Source organism: Tinamus guttatus, unplaced genomic scaffold, assembly GCF_059628265.1.
Source record: "Tinamus guttatus ecotype Peru unplaced genomic scaffold, ASM5962826v1 Tinamus_guttatus_pri_ptg000263l, whole genome shotgun sequence".
Lineage (NCBI taxonomy): Eukaryota > Metazoa > Chordata > Aves > Tinamiformes > Tinamidae > Tinamus > Tinamus guttatus.
This window is the reverse complement of record NW_028288797.1, coordinates 1067091-1086396: the sequence shown is the minus strand read 5'-3', so window position 1 is coordinate 1086396 and position 19306 is coordinate 1067091. Positions and strand designations below refer to the sequence as shown.

General features: G+C 38.6%; 1 protein-coding gene across 1 annotated transcript in view; it reads right to left on the bottom strand.

The window, feature by feature from the left end:
• Positions 1-2979: 2979 nt before the first annotated feature.
• NBAS (NBAS subunit of NRZ tethering complex) overlaps positions 2980-19306 on the bottom strand; it is a 146639-nt gene continuing 130312 nt past the window's right edge. Inside the window, exons 51-52 of the mRNA XM_088527201.1 lie at positions 14139-14267; positions 2980-3766 (exon numbers count right to left, since the gene is read on the bottom strand). Coding sequence (XP_088383327.1) covers positions 3491-3766; positions 14139-14267 — 405 coding nt within the window. The 3' untranslated portion in view covers positions 2980-3490. The remainder of the gene's footprint in view (positions 3767-14138; positions 14268-19306) is intronic.

The following is a 19306-nucleotide window of genomic DNA, read 5'->3' as shown; positions in this document are numbered from 1 at the left end:
GTGTTTATGCCCCTATGCTGAAGGCATCCATACTCTACGACCATCCAATGTCTCTTGGCAGTGCAAAACACTAGAAATGATGAATAGCAGGAAGAATCATTACACTAGAAAAAAATCAGAAAAATATACAGTTACCACACTCATTGAATTGCATTGCTTTTGTGTATAAATACCAAAGTGTCCCCTCTGCATCTGTTTGTACTCTCCCCACTCATGATTTCCAACAAGGAAAGGAGCTGTGAGTAATGATCTTCCTTCCCTAATCTTGAGTTCTACTTGTACAAGTAACAAGAAGGAAAGGTGATGATATGTTTTGTTGCATTGTGCATCTACAAGGCAACAAAAAGCTCTTTAAAGACACAAACAGCATCAGTCTTCTTTTCAGGCAAAAAAAAAAAAAATGTCCTAGAGATCATTGCTCCTGCAGGCAAAACTGAACTATTTATTTATTTATTTATTTACCTACATAACGGGTCAGGTCATTGCAAATCAAATGGATTGGCAAAACTGAACCATCTCAAGTGCCAGCTCAGCTACTTTCTATTATTGTTTAGTTATTTATTAGCTTAGTATTAGCACTAGTACTCAAGGTGATTTTTTTTACCTTTAAAAACACCACCTCCACCCCCATGGCATTTCCTAGTCAATGTTAACTATTCCCAGAGTCTCAAACTATTCTAAATTAAAAAAAAAAAAAAAAAAAAAAACCACCACCACCACCACCACCAACAACAAAACTTCTGTAAACTTTTGAATACACAGTAAATCAGGAAGGCCAGAAGGAAAACATTTCTCTCAGATTTGTAATGCCTGCAAAATAGAATATGGACAGAAGATCAATAACACTCATTAGAGCTTTATCTACAGCTCAGCTCTAAAGTGACACTAAACACAAACTTTACGTGATGCTGGATGAGACTGGTCAGAAAATCTAGCAAAGAACGTACTGACTCATCTGACAACAAGACATAAGGAGAGGCCAGAAAAAGAAAAGCCTCAAAGGGCAGAAATATCATCTACCGAATAATCACAGATATCCTTCTGTAAACTGCATGTTTACAGTTTGCCTGCATCTACTGATTTCATGCTACTTTTTTCATTTTGCAAGTTCTTTCTTTGCTTTCTCTGCGATTCCAATATACTTTTCCTTCATACAGTAACAAAAACCTGATGCAGAAATTACTCTGGTCCTCTGTGGACTATTAGAGTAAGAGAACAGAATTAAAGTCACATGGTTGACATAAATTTGAATGTGGTGCATATGCCATACAGGGATGATAACACTTTAAGACACTCAAAGACAGGTGGTCAACAAGTACAAAGAGACAGGTTAACGATGCCAGAAATTAAAGCTTTTCTAAAAAGCCTATTAAGAAACCCAAGTAAGATGGGAAATAAGGTTAATATACAAACAATTTTCACCATTGGTGAAAGATTCCAAGTCAAAGATCAAGCAAATAAGGTCCAGTTTGGCTCTACAAATCTTGTCTCCCCTTTCTATATCCTGGAGCCAGGGAAGGAACTCAGTAATACAAATTTGTTATAAAATAGCTACTTTAAGCTCTTAATCCATTCTCCTCCCTGCTTTATAAATCAAGCTGACATTTATGAAGAAGTGTAGGATTTATAAAGAAGGTAAGGTGTAGAAACTACTGCCTTAATAGAGTCAGCTTGTTATTATCTTGCATAATGAAGTGCCTGGCAATCCCAAATAGCAGAATGCTCAGAGGGTTATTGCTGAAGCACGGAGTGAGCACAACTGCACTGGGTCCCTGCAATGCCACCAGCATCTCCTCTGCGGTGCATGTCATATTCATGGTGAGGGAGGCCAAACTTGAGCTGCCACTGCACACTTGGTGTTTGCCTATTTCACAGAATGGTTGAGGTTGGAAGGGACCTCTAGGGATCATCTAGTCCAACCCCCCTGCTCCAGCAGGGTCACCCAGAGCATGTGGCACAGGGTGGCATCCAGGCAGGTTTGGAAGATCTCCAGAGAAGGAGACTCCACAACCTCTCTGGGCAGCCTGTGCCAGGGCTCTGTCACCCTCACAGGAAAGTTCTTCCTCACATGGAGGTGGAACTTTCTGTGTTTCAACTTGTACCCATGAGCCCTTGTCCTGTCCCTGGCCACCACTGAGAAGATTTTGGCCCATCCTCCCTACACTCTCCCTCAGGTACGCAAGTTATTAAAGGCCAATATCAGAGCAGGTCAGCACTGAAGGAGACCAGACAAGCTTTAGGCAGATGGGTACCGGCCATAACGTTGTAAGCCTAGTCCTGAGACCACTCTGCTGGCTTCAGTTTATGCCATCTGAAAACCTCTATACCCCACAAACGCATGGACCTGAGCTAGGCCTGGGAACATAAAATATCCTGGCATAGTATTGCCATCGACACCACACCTTGATTGAATATTAGTGGTAGCAGAACCAATCACCAACGTCTGCATGGAAGGCAAGCTATACAAACTTCAGTCACAAGACTTCCGTTTTTGAGAAGGAAAGGTCTCTGCGGTGTGTGGCTGGCAACAGCAGCTTTCTGACACCTACAAGAAGGTTATCAGGAAGGTCCCAGCTGGATATAAGGAACAAGTTCTGCCCCGCAAGGACAGTTAAGCAGTGAGACTGATTACCCAGAGAAGCCATTTCCAAGACAATAGAGTCACTTTCTGAATTTCTTCACAAAGTAAACTGAAATAAATATTTTGCCATAAGAACAAAACAAAATTTGGAAATTAAAATGTATCTACCTTATTTTTCAGTGTATACATAAAAGGTGTCAACAAACTTGAACATTTGAGATGTTGTTCCCAAATAGGAGAGAAAAATACCTCAAGGACTAGAACATAGAAGTTCAGCTTGTCCTTATGAATAAGGGAGCTTCTCCTTATGAGGTGAGACAGGAATCTCATAAAAAAAAATTGGTTAGAGAAAGAATAAAAATAATTTGTGCACGGGAGGAAAAAAAGACAGGCTACCATAATTGCAAAATATTTTACTTATTGCAAACAAAAGCTGTGATAACAACATTGCACAACACCAAATTTTAAGACTTTTAAAATTCCCTGGAATTATTTTTCACTGTGATTTTTGTTCCACATATTTTTATATTTATATTATATTTATATTTTACATTATGATAAGAGTAAATTAGTTACAGAAGTTGAGACAAATCAGATTTAACCTGCCAGCTGAGTGATGTTTCATTTCCATATCACAGAGAGCAATCACTTAACAGTTACCGCCAGTCTGAAAGTTTGTACCAGATTCAGTGATTGGCTAACCATGCAACAAAATGCTACTGTCTGAACCCAAAACATCTTTTCTGAACAATTAGAAGTGCACGGGAAACCACGATAAATGTGCTGTTAGCATATTCCACAGAACGTAGGTAGAGAATAACAAATTTCATTACTTCACTAGAACAACCATTTCTGTCTTTATAGAAGGCTCCCAGGTAAAAGGCAGACAAATAAATAATTCCAGCATTTTTAGATCCAATGCTGAATAGCCTGGAGGGCGGTAGTGAAAGTCCTGAGTGCAGGATGAGTCCCTCTGTGAGACATCAGGAGGGACCCTGCCTCCGCACGGAACCCGGCTTCCTTCAGCTGCTTTGCTATTTCCTCGACATCGCAGCCTCCTCCGTCCTCTTTAGCCAGCAGGTGTTCAATAAGGTGAGGATAGAAAGCCGTGGACACGCACTCCACCACCAACTTTGCCTTGAGGAGCAAGGAAAGTATTTCAGCGTCACAGTTGGAATCATCAACCTACGAAGAAAAAAAATCACAGTAATTAAAAATAAGTTACCCAATACATCCCTCAAAGAGAATATATCGTGACTGCTGTAACTGCCCAGCCCAACCTTGAAAACGAGATGACACGGTGTTCTGAGTGGATTATGAACAGGAATGCACACCTTGCATACTTCAAAATATTTAAAGGTATTTCTTTAACATGCTGTACTATATCAATATAAAACTTGGCTTGCATATGTTACTTCACACTAAGGAATAAGGATATCTTAAGATTACATGACAAGCTTTACAGATTTTTGACAGGTTCTCAGCACTCTGTGTAGATGGTCAACACCTTTAACTTCATATGAAGAAGGACCCCAAGCTAGGTCAGAACAAAAGAAATTAGATTTTAGATATTTTATTGATAAGATACATTGCATTGCATGTAGAAAACATTCTCAGACTCAAAAAGCTTTTCTAAAGTTCTGGCACTCACAGCAAAGATCAAATTTTACACATTATGCAGTTTATTTTAAAAAGACTTGGAGCAAATCTCTCCTAGCCTCCTTAATATGCAGGGCTGTTTTAATCAGTGTTGTACCAGTTCAAGTGCAACAAAACAATGTCTCATAACAAAAGAGCCAAATGAGTGGCAGATGATGAGCATTTTTCTAAGACTGCATACACATCCCATCAAATAAAAATACACTAATCAAATGACTGTATCTATAGTATTTTTCACTTAAAAAAAAAATCTCCATTTTTTTTTTCCTAAAGCATTTGTGCTCTGCCTTACAGCCATGGCTGATATCAGAGTATCAGTGAGTAAAAGCAATCCTATGATCCTCTGATTTGGTACCACTTTTTAAGATCTGTTCAGCTACCACTGCTGAGGAAGCAGAGGAGACTACTATGATGCACCAAGAGATTCAGCACTGACATTTGAACTTAAGACACTTTTGGTCTAATTAGCATCACAATTTATTTAATCCTGATTCTTTTTTACTAGCACATTGTAATCCCACAGAATTTTCACCGCGATTTTTCAGAGTGAGATTAATAATACTAATTTATGGCTTATTTATTTATTTTAAGTATCTATTCTTCCAGGAAGCTTAAACTTAACTATGAACCAGAAAACCAAATTTGATAAAAATTCCAAAGGTGTGTACGGTGAGAGACCATGCACACCAATTAACTTTGGCCATCAAAGTACAAATCAGAACAAGTATGTAACTTTCTCTTGAATGCACATCATGATAAGACTCTAAACTTTGGCACCTAACTTGGAGGAATCAATACTCCATTTGTATGTAGAGGAACATAGAGAGTTTGTAGGAAACTATTAGCTAGCTCCATTGAAATCAATGGGAAATCTGCCACAGACTTCAAAAGAAGCACTTCCTTTGAAGCTACCACAAATTCTTTTAGAAGAAAAGCATTTATTGTATCTAAATACTTTAGATTAAGGAATGATAATGAAGTTTCTCTTCTATTAAAGAGCTGAAAAGTCAGGACGATGACAGAAAGGATGCATGTGATAAGCCAAGGAAATTGAATAATTTTTTAACTTATATTTTGGAAGAGATGCACTCTTTATAATATTTAATTAAATCAGGAAAGAGACAAAACATAAAATATTGCAGCATGAAAAGCTGCTATATTTCATCAAGCAAAAATCCATATATAAAAGATTCCAGGTGTAGCTATTCTCCAATTAACCAATCTAACCCAAATTTACCATCCATAACACATGATTATGACTTTCTATTTACTATTTTCACTTCCTTTGGAATTTCAGGAGTCCTCCAGAAAACAAACAAACAAAAACCATTGATTTATGAGATTGCAAAGAGATTGCAGTTTTATCTTATTTTATCCTATTTCTCCCATTATTTCCTTTAGGTATTTGTTTTTCTCTTCTTTCCACTGAAATCTTAAAGATAATTTTGATTTCCCCAAGTCTTCAGCATTTTCATAAAAATAGCTACACAGAAGATTTTCATGCTAATGCAATAATGCACAGTAGCTCTAGTACCAGTTTACAGAACAGAGCCCAGAATGGTAGGGGTGCCCACTTTAAGTTGCCTACTCTTTAAATTCTTAGTTACTAACCAATACTCTAATTTTCCACATGTCAACTATTGGCATATTTTCCTGCTGAAGGTGGACTGATTAATTAAAATTACTGATGTTGGCATCAGAGAGCATACCATCTAGGACCCTAAGCCATTCTGCAGCCAGCTCTGCTCTTTTCCTGAGGTGGAAGACTGCAGGGATGTTCCGCCCTACCTCTGAGCTCCACATGCTCTATCCTTGCCCTGGGTGGAGGACTCAAGTTTAAGAGGTGCCGCAGGCTTTTATTTTATGGGGAGAAAACAAACAAACAAAAAACAGTAATTACGATAATGAGATTAACAACAGGATGTGACATTTGTTTTAAGTTAGTTTTTAGGCCAAGAAAATTCAGCCAACAAAAACACATTTCATACGCCAAAAATCTAGAAACCGAAGACAGACAAGTCTGAAGGTAGAATATCTTTATCTTGTGTGCAAGACAGCAAATCATTTAGACATCCAGTATGTAGATGCCAGTGTGTAACACAGAAGCATAACAACCTATATACACGCACAAACAAGATGACTGTGTCACTATGCATATGCACAAGGGCAAATAAAAGGCTCTTGGTTGTGCCTGACACCTCATACTTAAGCTCGAATAGTACAGTAGATTAAACTGATTCACAACAGTTTTCATTTTCTGACTTCAAGGTTGTCACAAGATCTGGTGAGAAGGATGAAACCTGTCATGATTTTTTTTCTCCAGGTGACTCCAGGAGACAGAAGGAAGCAACAAGATCTGGTGGACACATTTCATGAGGTGAAGAACACTACTGCTGAAATGCCTTGGGAAGCCTTAGTGGAGTCTTATGGATGTGGCACAGAGAAGTCAGTACTTGATGAGAAATTTGCATAAAAAGTCAGCTAAGGAAGCTAGAATATCTGCTTGTTTTTAGCAATTTTGCAACTCCACATCATGCCAGGATGTTATCAGGTATATATGAAACATAGTCCACTTAAAAAAAAAAAAAAAAAAAAAAAAAAAAGTGCACAAATTACTTACTTGCTAATTTACAAATTTAAAGATACTTTATATGCTGAGTAGAAAAGTTTGGATAAAATTATAAAAGATTAAAAAATAAATCAATTTAAACGTATTTTAAGGCTAGGTAAATTTACAATTAATTTTAAATTAGAACAATCAACATTAAAGCAAAAACTTGGTAAAGCAATTTAACGCAGACACCAATAGCATATATCTAAAAGTCTAAGGCTCTCCAATCTAGAGAAGAGGCAGCTTGGGCTGTATACGAGAGATATCAGATAGTATGCAATGATTGATTATTATTTTTTTTCCATAAAACAAGAAATATGAAGCATCAATTGAATCTATTAGGATCAGATTAAAGTAGAATTAGAGTAAATAACAGAAAACAGGTTTGGAGAAAATTGGACAAGATTGAGAAAGAAAACCACAGCGAGTTACTTAGTTCACACACACAGACAGTTAATATAACTGGAAGATGGAAGAGAAATTTGAAATGTTTTCCACTTTCCCAGTTTTTTCTCTTGTGTCCTTGTGTCTTTTTGCAAATTTTCATAAAGTTGTGAAAAGAGAGTTAAACACTATTAAGGTAATTACTGAAATCAACCTTATGGTCCCTCTTTTTAAAGAGCAGCTTCTTCTGGGCAGAGGGCAAAGGCATGTTCTTGTTCATGAGTCACTTTTACCCCCCTGCCTATGTGATGCCTTTACAGTCTCGAGATCCCGAGTCTTAAAGTGCCGGTTCCAGCAAAGCGGCTGCAGCTGGTCCCAGAGCAGCTTCCCAGTGGTGGGGCATGCAGCTGACTGCAGTTTAAGCAGCTTTCAAGAGTTGCAGGTATCTTCTGCACAGCCACTTTTTTTTTCTTTCTTTCTTTTTTTTAATTTATTTATTTTTTAACATGTGAACATGTGAATAAACCACAAACCACAGTCGTGATGGGCTCAGAGCGGAAGAAAATTGTCGTGCCTGTCTGGCCTTTCACGCTGAGGATACTGAATTTGCCATTAGTGTAAAACCTGTTGCTGCTGGAAAGCTCCAACAGAAGAGGGTAAAAACATCTTTCCTTAACAGGGTTTAATGGCACATATATGTAGTGTGGTGCCCATACATACAGTATGCATGGGAACAAAGGGAAGAAGTAATGGAGATACTTATGCTAAGAAGAGGTAACCTTGCTTTTTCTCTTTAATTTACATAACTGTTTAGGTAATAGTTAAAATTTACTGTTGAAGTCAGTGGAAATGCAGGCATTCATATGGTACCTCTGATGACTAACTCTTTAAATTTAGATTATGATGACTGATACCTATTCATGGTAAACATGTGCATATTCATCTGGAAAGTGAGAGATGCAGCATTGAAAGAGAATTGCAGCGGGTGCTCTCACCACTTCTGCTGAAGCAGAGCCACAGCACTAAGCTTCAACAGGGTTTGTACACTTTATCAAAGGCCTCTTCAATGCAAACTTCATAAGTGGTTCTGCAGCTAGAGGTGAAAAACCACATCCTGCCAAGGTTCCCTGCAGCAGGTAAGGAAGTAGGGATCCCCTGGCACGCTGTCTCCATGAGCCTTAAATCCTTTCTGCATATGTTAAACAGGAAGCTGTGTACAATTACTGAGCTTTAAGGATGCTTGCCTGGGCCTTTGCCAGCAGCAGGCAGGCAGGTTTTACGAACTGTAAATGGGTTTAGACCCGAGGTATTCAGCTCTGCCCAGGCAGCAGCTCCCCTGAGCAAGCAGGGGCAGCAGAGTCTGCAAGATTTTTAAAAAAAAAAGGTTAGATGAAAAACAGGTGAGTAAAGGTCAGCCCTGCCAAAGGGCAGCTCTTCTAATATACTCTGAAGTGGAGCTTTAGGCACCTAGGAAGCTTTAACGTTTAACTGACAGGACCTCCAAAATTTCCTGTGACCACGTGACCATGAAGGCAAGAACTTTGTGCATCTAATTTCCAGGAAAAACAAACAAACAACAACAACAAACACCCTATAGGACTAAGCCCACAGCTTATATCAGTACCCAATACTTTTACTGATTGCTAATAGGGCCTAACATGGACATTAAACTCATACTTGACAAGATGCAGGTGATCCAAAACCATCTCTCCTACTGGGGGAATTTTGGACAAGCAAAGGCAGGTTAGAAGGTTCCTTTGCCCTTACAGAGTAAGGGACAGGACGGGGCCTGGGTAATTCCCCATCAGCAGTTTTTGCCCACATGTCTAGCCATTCTGGCATTATCTAAAGATAGGATTTCTTCCTGCTCTATGACTCCATAACTTATGCTTTATGAAATCTGTGCATTATGAAATATGGATACTAATGGAAAGATAAGAGCTGCTGATGGCAACAGCAGGAAAGAACTGAGCTCGCACTTTCCCAGGCTATTAGTTCTGCACCACTAGCAGAGGTAAAAATGATTTTCATTTATTCCTGAATGGAGTCTGTACAGCTAAAAGACAAATAAAGTAAGAGGACAGAAAAAGGGAGAGTTTGATCCTACCAGCTGTGGAAAAGATCCTTAATCACTGTCAGGTTATAAGCACATACGTTTTACAAGACTTCTTTTTTTAAAAAAAAAAAAAAAAAAAAAAAAAAGAGAAGACACACAAACTGTCATAAGCAGCAGAACAAACTGCCTAGATAAAACTGGAAATTCCATTATTTTCATGCATTCTTCACAATTTTTCAGATTCTTCAGCAGTGACTTTATACAGATAGTCTCATTACTTCAACATTTAAAGTATAGTATAAACTGGGAAAAATTAATATTTTAGAATAATTAAAAATATTCTCTAGTTCTGCTATATATTAATGCCTTGACTGAAGGCTTGAATCTGCTCTGACTGCCATTTGTAAGCAAACTGTCTTAACAATATGCTTACCAAGAGGTAACGGATTATTTATTTGTTCTAAAGAAGCACAAGAAATCTTTCCTGATGTTTCCAATGTCAAGCAAACAGACAATACTAAAACCCTTCCCTAGAACAATGTCTCTTAAAAGACAGTCCATTGGCAGTAATAAGCAACTTTAAATAAATTAAAATGATCTATTGTTAACTAAACACCTACCATATACTTACTATCAAAACAGACGAGGTATTTTCGTTATCCAAAAATGGCAATTTGTGGTTTCCAAAAGGATACGCGATAAAAAGAAAGGTCTGCAATTTCAAAAAAGCTTACACAAAATTCTGTCTGTTTTATTATAGGCAAAAGCTATACGATTCCTAGTATCAGCACTTCAACATGATCCTTCTAACTGTAAACACCCATAAAGCTGTCAGCACCGTACAACGAACGGCCAGCGAACACGTCGTATCAGCACGCGCTGTATTTCTCCCTCAGCCACGTTCCCGAGCTGTGCTCGCGCTATGTCAGGGAATCAATAGCTATGATTTCACTTTGCCAGATGTTATTTGTCCTTCTCCTGGTTAATGTAAACAGGAATGGGCTTCCTATGGGAAAAATCTACAAAAAGAAAAAAGTGGTACCAGTCCTACTGCTATGTTTTTGGTAAGCAGAAGGTGCACGCAAAATTATACCTAATAAAAAACACTGACGTAGCTAAGCACCACTTTTAGTAAAATATCAACTAACATAAACATAAAGCGACACATACAGAACAAGGAGAAGACCCGTTTTCCAAACGGCACAAGAAAAGCTTTTCATTTATCATGGCACTCTTCTGTGCCAGTTGCTTTTCTAAGACTGGGAGCGAATCTCACATACTGGGTAAGCTCCGTGCCTGAAGTAACCGAGTCAAAATTTAAATTTTCAGTGAGTTAAGAAGAAAGATTAGAGCAAGGCCAAATGCTGTGCAAATTCCAGGTTATGCACAGGGCTACAGAATTGTATGCACAAATTAACATTTAATTTAGAAAAAAATACACAAAGTAGCTTATCAAGGTGCTTCCTGCATTAGAAGGGCAAAAATAAAATTATTCTCAGCATACATAGGTATACTAAGAGCTTTATATTAGTAAGAAGATATTTCCTAGACCTAAAAGTGTTATTATAATGCAATCAAGCAGGAATGCAGATTGAAGAGAGGTCAGTCAAGAGAGCAGCACAATTAGCAGCCATTCAGAGAACACTATTGTATGGCACTGTACTTAAATATAGTTAAATAAAATACATTCAGACATAAATTCCCGATAGCCAGCTTAGGAGCTAGTCACTAAATAAACAGTTTTGAATTATTTACTTTGCAAGTGCAAAATCTGTTATTGTGGGTGTTATAGGAAATGTACCAATACAATGAATAAAATCTACTGTTTTTATGGTTAATATTTGTAGTTTTTTTTTTGAGAAAATTCAGAGAATTTGCATTCTATTTGTATTGAAAAACAATGGAACAGATATATCTTCATAAGACATCTGATTCTTTGCTTAAAACAAACTCGGCACGGAAATACTCCAAATTCCTACCAGCTGTTAACTTTGGTATCGGAATTTTGATGCAAGCAGATGTATAACACACAAAATACCACCTTCTGCAAGATTTTAAACATCCACCAAAAACAATTTAAAGCAGATTGTGGTTCATCTGCCACGGGAAGCACTAGGTGGTTTTGAAGGAAAATTAGCAACATATGAAGTAGAATCCATTTTTTCTCACATTTCTTGCTTCTGTGACTTTACTTTAGTGCTCCATGTTCTGTTGCTTTCCTGAAGAAAGAGAAGGAGATAAAAACCTCCCTTCTGTAGCTAAGCATGCACAGAGGGTGAAAGCTCCTGGAATACACGGTGCAGCAGAGCAAAAAAGGTGGCGCAAATGAGGAGGAAACAAGGGAGTAGGACAGGCTCTTCGGGAGAATGCCAGGAAGGATGACAAGAATCTCTCTCAGAGAAGAGAAGATCACCAGGGAATGGGATTGCATCACATTTCTTGCAACTCAGGAATTTGAAAAACCTGTTGGAATGAACAATGGGAGGCTGACTTGGATGGACCTTTCAAAAAAGGGCACTGTTTTAAACTGTATTCCAACAAACCACATCTTAAAAGATTTTGTATTTTGTTTGGGAATATTTATGTTAAAAACATTTCAGACACCCAACGTCCTCTTATAGTATTTTCCACCTCAAAGTAGATTTGACTTCTGACGTAGCCTACTGGAAATACACCTTCAATTACTGCTCTATATTGTCATCTGCAATCAAGAACCCTCAAAGACACAGTGCAGAATGTGGAGTTAATATAGATTAAGTTTTCCAGTGGGCACAATTAAATATTGAACATTGGAAACCTTCAGAGGAGTTATCCAACCAGAAAGGAAAGCCATTCTCCTCCACATGGTCTGTGAAAACAACTTCCCCCTTCTTTTTTTTTGTGGTAGATTTCTGTAGTAGATTCTGTGGTAGATTTTTATAGATCTGGACAGATGGACAGTGAGGTGGATTCGGAACTGGCTGGACGGCAGAGCTCAGAGGGTGGTGATCAGCGGTGCAGAGTCTAGTTGGAGGCCTGTAGCTAGCGGGGGTCCCCCAGGGGTCAGTCCTTGGTCCAGTCCTGTTCAATTTATTCATCAATGACCTGGATGAAGGCACAGAGTACTCCCTCAGCAAGTTTGCTGATGATACCAAACTGGGAGGAGTAGCTGATACCCCAGAGGGCTGCACTGCCATCCAGAGGGACCTGGACAGACTGGACAACTGGGCGGTGAAAAACCTCATGCAATTCAACAAGGCCAAGTGCAAGGTCCTGCACCTGGGGAGGAATAACCCCAGACACCAGTACAGGCTGGGGACTGACCTTCTGGAGAGCAGCTCTGCAGAGAAAGACCTGGGTGTCATGGTGGATGATAAGTTGACCATGAGGCAGCAGTGTGCCCTCGTGGCCAAGAAGGCCAATGGGATCCTGGGGTGCGTTAAGAAGAGCATCTCCAGCAGGTCAAGGGAGGTGATCCTGCCCCTCTACTCAGCCCTGGTGAGGCCGCATCTGGAGTACTGTGTCCAGTTCTGGGCTCCACAGTACAAGAGGGATGTGGAGCTGCTGGAGAGAGTCCAGCGCAGGGCCACAAGGATGATCAGGGGCCTGGAACATCTGCCCTATGAGGAGAGGCTGAGGGAGCTGGGCCTGTTCAGCCTGGAGAAGAGAAGGCTGAGAGGAGATCTAATCAGTGTATATAAATACCTCAAGGGAGGGAGTGCAGAGGACGGGGATGGTCTCTTTTCAGTGGTGGCCACTGATAGGACTAGAGGAAATGGCCGGAAACTGAAGCACCAAAAATTCCATAGGAACTTAAGGAAAAATTTCTTACCAGTGAGGGTGCAGAGCACTGGAACAGGCTGCCCAGAGAGGTTGTGGAGTCTCCTTCTCTGGAGATCTTTAAAACCCGCTTGGATGCCACCCTGTGCCACGTGCTCTAGGTGACCCTGCATGTGCAGGGGGGTTGGACTAGATGATCTCTAGAGGTCCCTTCCAACCCTAAGCATTCTATGATTCTATGATTTCTAGACCATAGATTAGAGCTAACAAATTCTTTCAGGAGGTTTTTGCACTACTTACATTAAGGGCTTGAAGAATTTCTAAATCCACCTCAGTTCTCAAAAAGAAACAAAACAAAAAAAAAGGAAAAAAACCACTAAAAGATAATATGAAGAATGCTTTTCCTAGCAGACTACATTTCATCATTTTAGGTGTTATTACTTCAATGAAAAGTAAATATACTGGTAAATAATGAGTAGTATAACTTTTTAACTGTTGAAAAGTATACAGCAATGTCTTTTACTTTCTTTCCAAAGAAAATAAAACAGAGTATTTACTTTTTTCTCCTTTGAACTTTGCAACAGTATCCAATAAAACCTGTTTGGAAAAGGATAAAAGTGCCCAAGCATACTATCTTACATTTTGACCATTTTGCAATGAAAACAACGATACATCTCATCACATGTATATGAATAAAGTGCCAAGTCTATCAAAAACAAGTTATCTCTTTGATATAGTATTATCACCCACAAAGCAAAAAGCAAACAAAAAAAGCCACACAAAACCCTACAAGGCTCTAGCATATGAACACAGAGATAACGATCTACTTAATATAACACAATAATTTCTGTTCCAGTACATCGACCTTCAACAGAGTACTGGATAATTTAAAGAAAATACTAGGAGCTTTAATCACCTCAAGTACATAAAAGATCTTACTGGCCTGCGTTACTGCTCACTGAGGACACAACAGCTGTGGAAAATCTTAATAATGATAACAGGCCCAACAGTGCCTGCTTACTGCATGATGATAAAAAGTGAATTTATTACCTCAAATTCTGAAAGATGGTTAATTCAACTGCTCATACCTTAGCCACAGCCTTTATCTGCTCCAGTGCCACAGCATGAAGATCTTCATCTTTGCTTTCTACCAGCAGTTTCAGGGACGGCAGCAGAAGGGACTGGTTAAGCAGCAGCAAACATAATTCTTTTATACACTGCAAGTAAAAGTAAACTCATTCAGTGTGATCTCAGGAGATGCTAACATCATTACTCATACGGAAATTTATGAAAATTACGTGTGAAATGCAAAATGAAAGCCAAACATCTAAAACAAATGAACTCCCCGATGGATATAACTCTCCCTGGGAACTTGAAAATACAAGCTTTCAAGACTGGAATATAGGGTTATAAGTGAAATGCTTGTTATATTAGAGACAAGGCAGGTACTGAATCACTATTATAGCCCCAGAGTTTTATCAAAAGAACAACAGAGCAATCTCAACACTGTGTGGGACTAAAATAGTTGTGCTCATTGATATACTGCAAGCGCAGAAAGAAATTTAACAGACACCTGTGATATTTTAGTAACTCAATCATGCAACCATAAAAGTGGAATTAAAATTAAAAAAAAGAGCAAGAGTATTGCCTCATACCAGAGAGTTCAACATCATAAACCTCTGTTCAAAAGTTTTTCAAATATTTCATAAAAGATTAAATCTTAGCAAATTACCTTTCCTGCATTCATGCAACGTTTTATACTTTATAACATAGCACAAATTATTTAGCATCATAAATCTGATGCAAAAAGAAAATGGCAAATAAAGGTTTTTTTTTTTTTTAAAAAAAAAGTTTCCAAATCTTTACCTTGGCCTTCAGTAAAATAATCCCCTGCATTTAACCTGCATGTTGCTTTTCCTTAGCATTGCAATTAATTATTCTTCTATAAAACTAAAATTATTTAGATTAACATATTATAACTCTTTTTCCCCCCACTCACAAGAACACTGTTCGCTTGCCACAATCACTTCTCACTGAGAGCTGTGTAGCGCTGACACCTGGAAAATGGTATTCAGATTTTGGGGGTCTCTCTAAAGGGCTGTCTTCAGAGAGACTGCACTTGTCCAGGGAATTCATCAACTGATTACCATGACGGGAGAACACAAGAGGGTCCAGAATAGAGCCACAAAGATGATTAAGGGACTGGAGCATCTATCTTATGAGGAAAGACTAAGTGAGCTGGGCCTGTTTAGCCCAGAGAAGACTGAGGGGAGATCTGATCAACATGTTCACCTGAGGGGTGATCGCAGGGAGGATGGGGCCAGGCTCTTCTCCATGGTGGCCAGGGACAGGACGAGGGGTAACAGGTGCAAGTCAAAACACAGGAAGTTCCTCCATGTTAGGAAGAACTTCCTTCCTGTGAGGGTCAGAACAGGCTGCCCAGAGAGGCTGTGGAGTCTCCTTCTCTGGAGATCTTCAAACCCGCCTGGATGCCGCCCTGTGCCACATGCTCCAGGTGTCCCTGCTGGAGCAGGGGGGTTAGACTAGATGGTCTCTAGAGGTCCCTTCCAACCTCAACCATCCTGTGATTTTTAAAAACTGTTTGATGTTCTATGAAAAGTATAATGACCTGATGACCAAAACACAACTACACTGCTTAGTAGCGAATTATAATTACTATGATCCTAAAAACATAAAAATTATTTGAAAATAAAAATGTTAAGTGCTTAGACTGTATGATAGACTTAGGCTGCACAAAGACCTGACTTTGCTTGGTACAGGAAGCTACCTAGTTGTATGTTCCCAGTCTTTTCCAGATCTATACTCTCAAGAAACAGCAGGATAAATTATATTATACTGAACTCTGTCTCACTGAGCTGCTGAAGCTGCTCCCAGAGTTATTGCTGTAAACTTGTACCCTGTACTGCTTTCAGTAGCTACTGTTGATGCTTTCAGTAAAGGACAATAGATAGGACCAAGGAATAAGAAGATTAAATAAAAATGTTAAGCTTTGTCTGGCGAGTTGCACACTCCCTTTGACAATTGGATATTCCATGGTATTTTTCTTGAGCAGTATGCTGCACAGAGAAACTCAAGGAATGCAAAGGTAGAGATGCAGGATTCTATAAGCCTACCTTATTTTTATTCATTTTTAAGGCATATCCATGGTAATAAATACAGCATCTGTTCAGAAAAATAAATTCTGATGGTCATAAGACACATAACCTAAAGAAAACAGCATTTTTACAGCACTTGGTAGCTTTCTCTGTCTGAAAGCTTATTAAAACCTTAAGTGGAGAAGCAGTGCTGTTCGAAATAACCCATAACCATAAAAAGGCTCTCAAAAAGAGTCCAATATCATAGCAAAGTTGTGGGAGGAAGAAAAATGAAAGTAAGCAAACTGTAATGCTATCAGCCTTTTTAAAGTAACAGGGCAGGATGACAAAACATGCAGATGTTTAATTCGAGTTTGCTGCCTCATTGAACTGTCTTAAAATAAAGGAAATTCAACACTCAGCAAGCAAATGTTGCAACACAGATATCAACTTTGCTATGTCAAAGAAATAAAATTTAGCTCAAAGGAGATGCCAGCATTATTATTACTATTATTGTCATTATCATAGTTATCATTATTATAATTAAGATGCTCAAAAATTGTATTCCAGGACTGATTAGACATTTTGACTAGCTGTGTTTTAGCACAATCCACTTCATTCAGGAAGGTACAAATGCTTCAGCTTAAGAAAACACAAGATTAACTACCTAACTGACTAATGCTTAGCTGAAACTAGCGGATCTTGGAGCCAAAGTGTTTCAGGTAGTTACCAGCCAGATAACTTCAGTAACTTGTTTACATTATATAAGCCAGCAAAGAGCTATCCAGTCTTGCTATAAAAACACTTTAGACCCACAGAATCCATCGTTTCCTTTGAAGGGGAGGCACACCTTCCAATAAACACCTTTCACAGTATCACAGAGTGTTTGAGGTTGGCAGGGACCTCTGGAGATCACTGGGTCCAACCCTCTGCTCAGGCAGGGTCACCTAGAGCACGTGGCACCGGGCCGCATCTGGGCAGGTTTTAGTATCTCCAGAGAAGGAGATTCTCCAGACTCTCTGGGCAACCTGTTCCAATGCTCTGCCACCCTCATGATAAAGTAGCTTTTTCCTTACATTCCTCATATTTTACTTCTTGTCCAAGTACTTCTTTGCCTTTTATCATGTAACTTTTTTATCTAAGTCTTTCTCATTAGAGCAATAGTGCTGGAAGACCAAGCGGATTTCACCTCAGTCTCCTCTTGGTCTAGCACTATTCAGTATTTTCATAGATGGCTATACACTGAGTACACTTGTGCGTTTATACACAACACGATCATGCTAGGAGAGGCTGAAGGGACCGTATTTATGACCAAAATTATCTGAACAAGAGAAGTTGATTACACAGTAAATGAAGAAAAACATAAAAACTTATAAATTGTATACAAATTGTATAAAAAATAATGTAAACAAACATAAAAATCAAGAATAACAAGCTATGAAAATAGAAAAAGAAAGGAGACTGCTTGTCTGCTATTGTGTTCTAGGAGACAATCATCTTAAGGCCACTAGGACCATTTGCTCATTTAAGTTTATGGTGACTAAGGCCATCAGTTGATACAGATATTCAGAGGACTTGCACTTGAACACTTACTGAAGGGACAAGGCTTTGCCTTAATCGGGCAATGCAGCAGATGTCAGGTAGTCCAAACATGTGCATTCCAAGGAAGTAAAATAATGCTTATTTTGTCCAAGAGAAACAGAAAAAAATCTGTATTCTGAAGAATATCTGGCCCTCCCCGCCCTGCCCCTGCCTCCCCGCCCAACAAAAATAGACAAACAAACCAAAAAAATTATCAAGAAAAAACAGACCAGGTACTAAAGCCAAGCAACTCCTAGGAAGGAGCTTGGCTGTAAAAACAAACAAAAAAACTAGGAAGTCCAGCATTAATAGAACAAAGGAAGAAACTTTTCTGAAACCATATAGATCTACAACAGTTCTTCTACCTTTTGGATGATCATGCCTTTAAGTTAAATGTTTTTTTTTTTTTCCATTACAGGCTTTGGACTTCAGAACGGCAAATGTTATTCAGTGTCATAAGTTGATCTCCTCTCAATCAGTGTATTTATTGAAATGTGAAGTCATCTAAATGCGGTAATTGTCAGTAATCAGATTTTCATCTAACCGAGCCACGTAATCTCGACTCTCTAATTTGTGCACTTAAATATTGAAGGGGTGCATACAAATCAGCTAGTTAAATTCATGAACATCATTCCCACACACGCACAGCAGATATGCAGGCTGAATTGCTTTAGCAGCACAATTAAATATTCTACGCAGTTCCTGTTATCACACAGCATTCTAGTCATAAAAGAAGAAAAAGGAATTTTATATCGGTCAAGCTATTGAGGACTAGAGTACATTTCAGTAGTAATGCTTCTCTGTACCGTACCTGTATATTCGCATCCACATGAAGTGGCATTCCAGCACATTGTATCCTTAAAAAAGATGGCACCTCCAAATATAACAGCCAACTAACAGCAAAATTGTAGTATTTGGAATTACTTGTTGTTATGAATAATTAATTCCTTGATTTACTTGTGCAATTCAAGGGGGGAAGAAAAAAAAAAAAAAAAAAAAGAGAGCACATCTCATTCTCATGGTACTGGGAAACAGACTGCTTTAAAAATATGACCATAAATGAGATTTGTTTTCCTAACTCAAGTTTGGTGAATTTGAAAACCCAACTTCTTGTCAGAGTTTGGCTACTTCTATCCACTGGTAAAACCTAGAGGACGTGAGGAGCTATGATGAATAAGTGAATGGCTGGTAAAGAAAGACTGCATTCAGTTATGACAAACCCAAGGATACAGAAACTTGCCTTCCACCAATAACTGAATTTATCAGCGAGTTTACTGACACCTTCTGGAATTATGTTTTACACAGATTTTTAACTTGAGCAAATTCAGAAGAAGAAAACCTAAAAAGAAGAAAAATAACAAACAAGAATCCCCCCTCATCTGTCTACATTTTAAATGGAATGTGCTGCTTCTATTCTGATTCAATTCTTAATAGTAACTATTTTCTATAATTGTATGAAAATGATAAGGAATCAGCACAGTAAGAAATATGCACAGGACAACTCTAAAGAAATTTTTTAAGCATTTCGCAAATCTGTCCTCACAAGGATACAATGTTTATGTATAACACACTTCATTAAT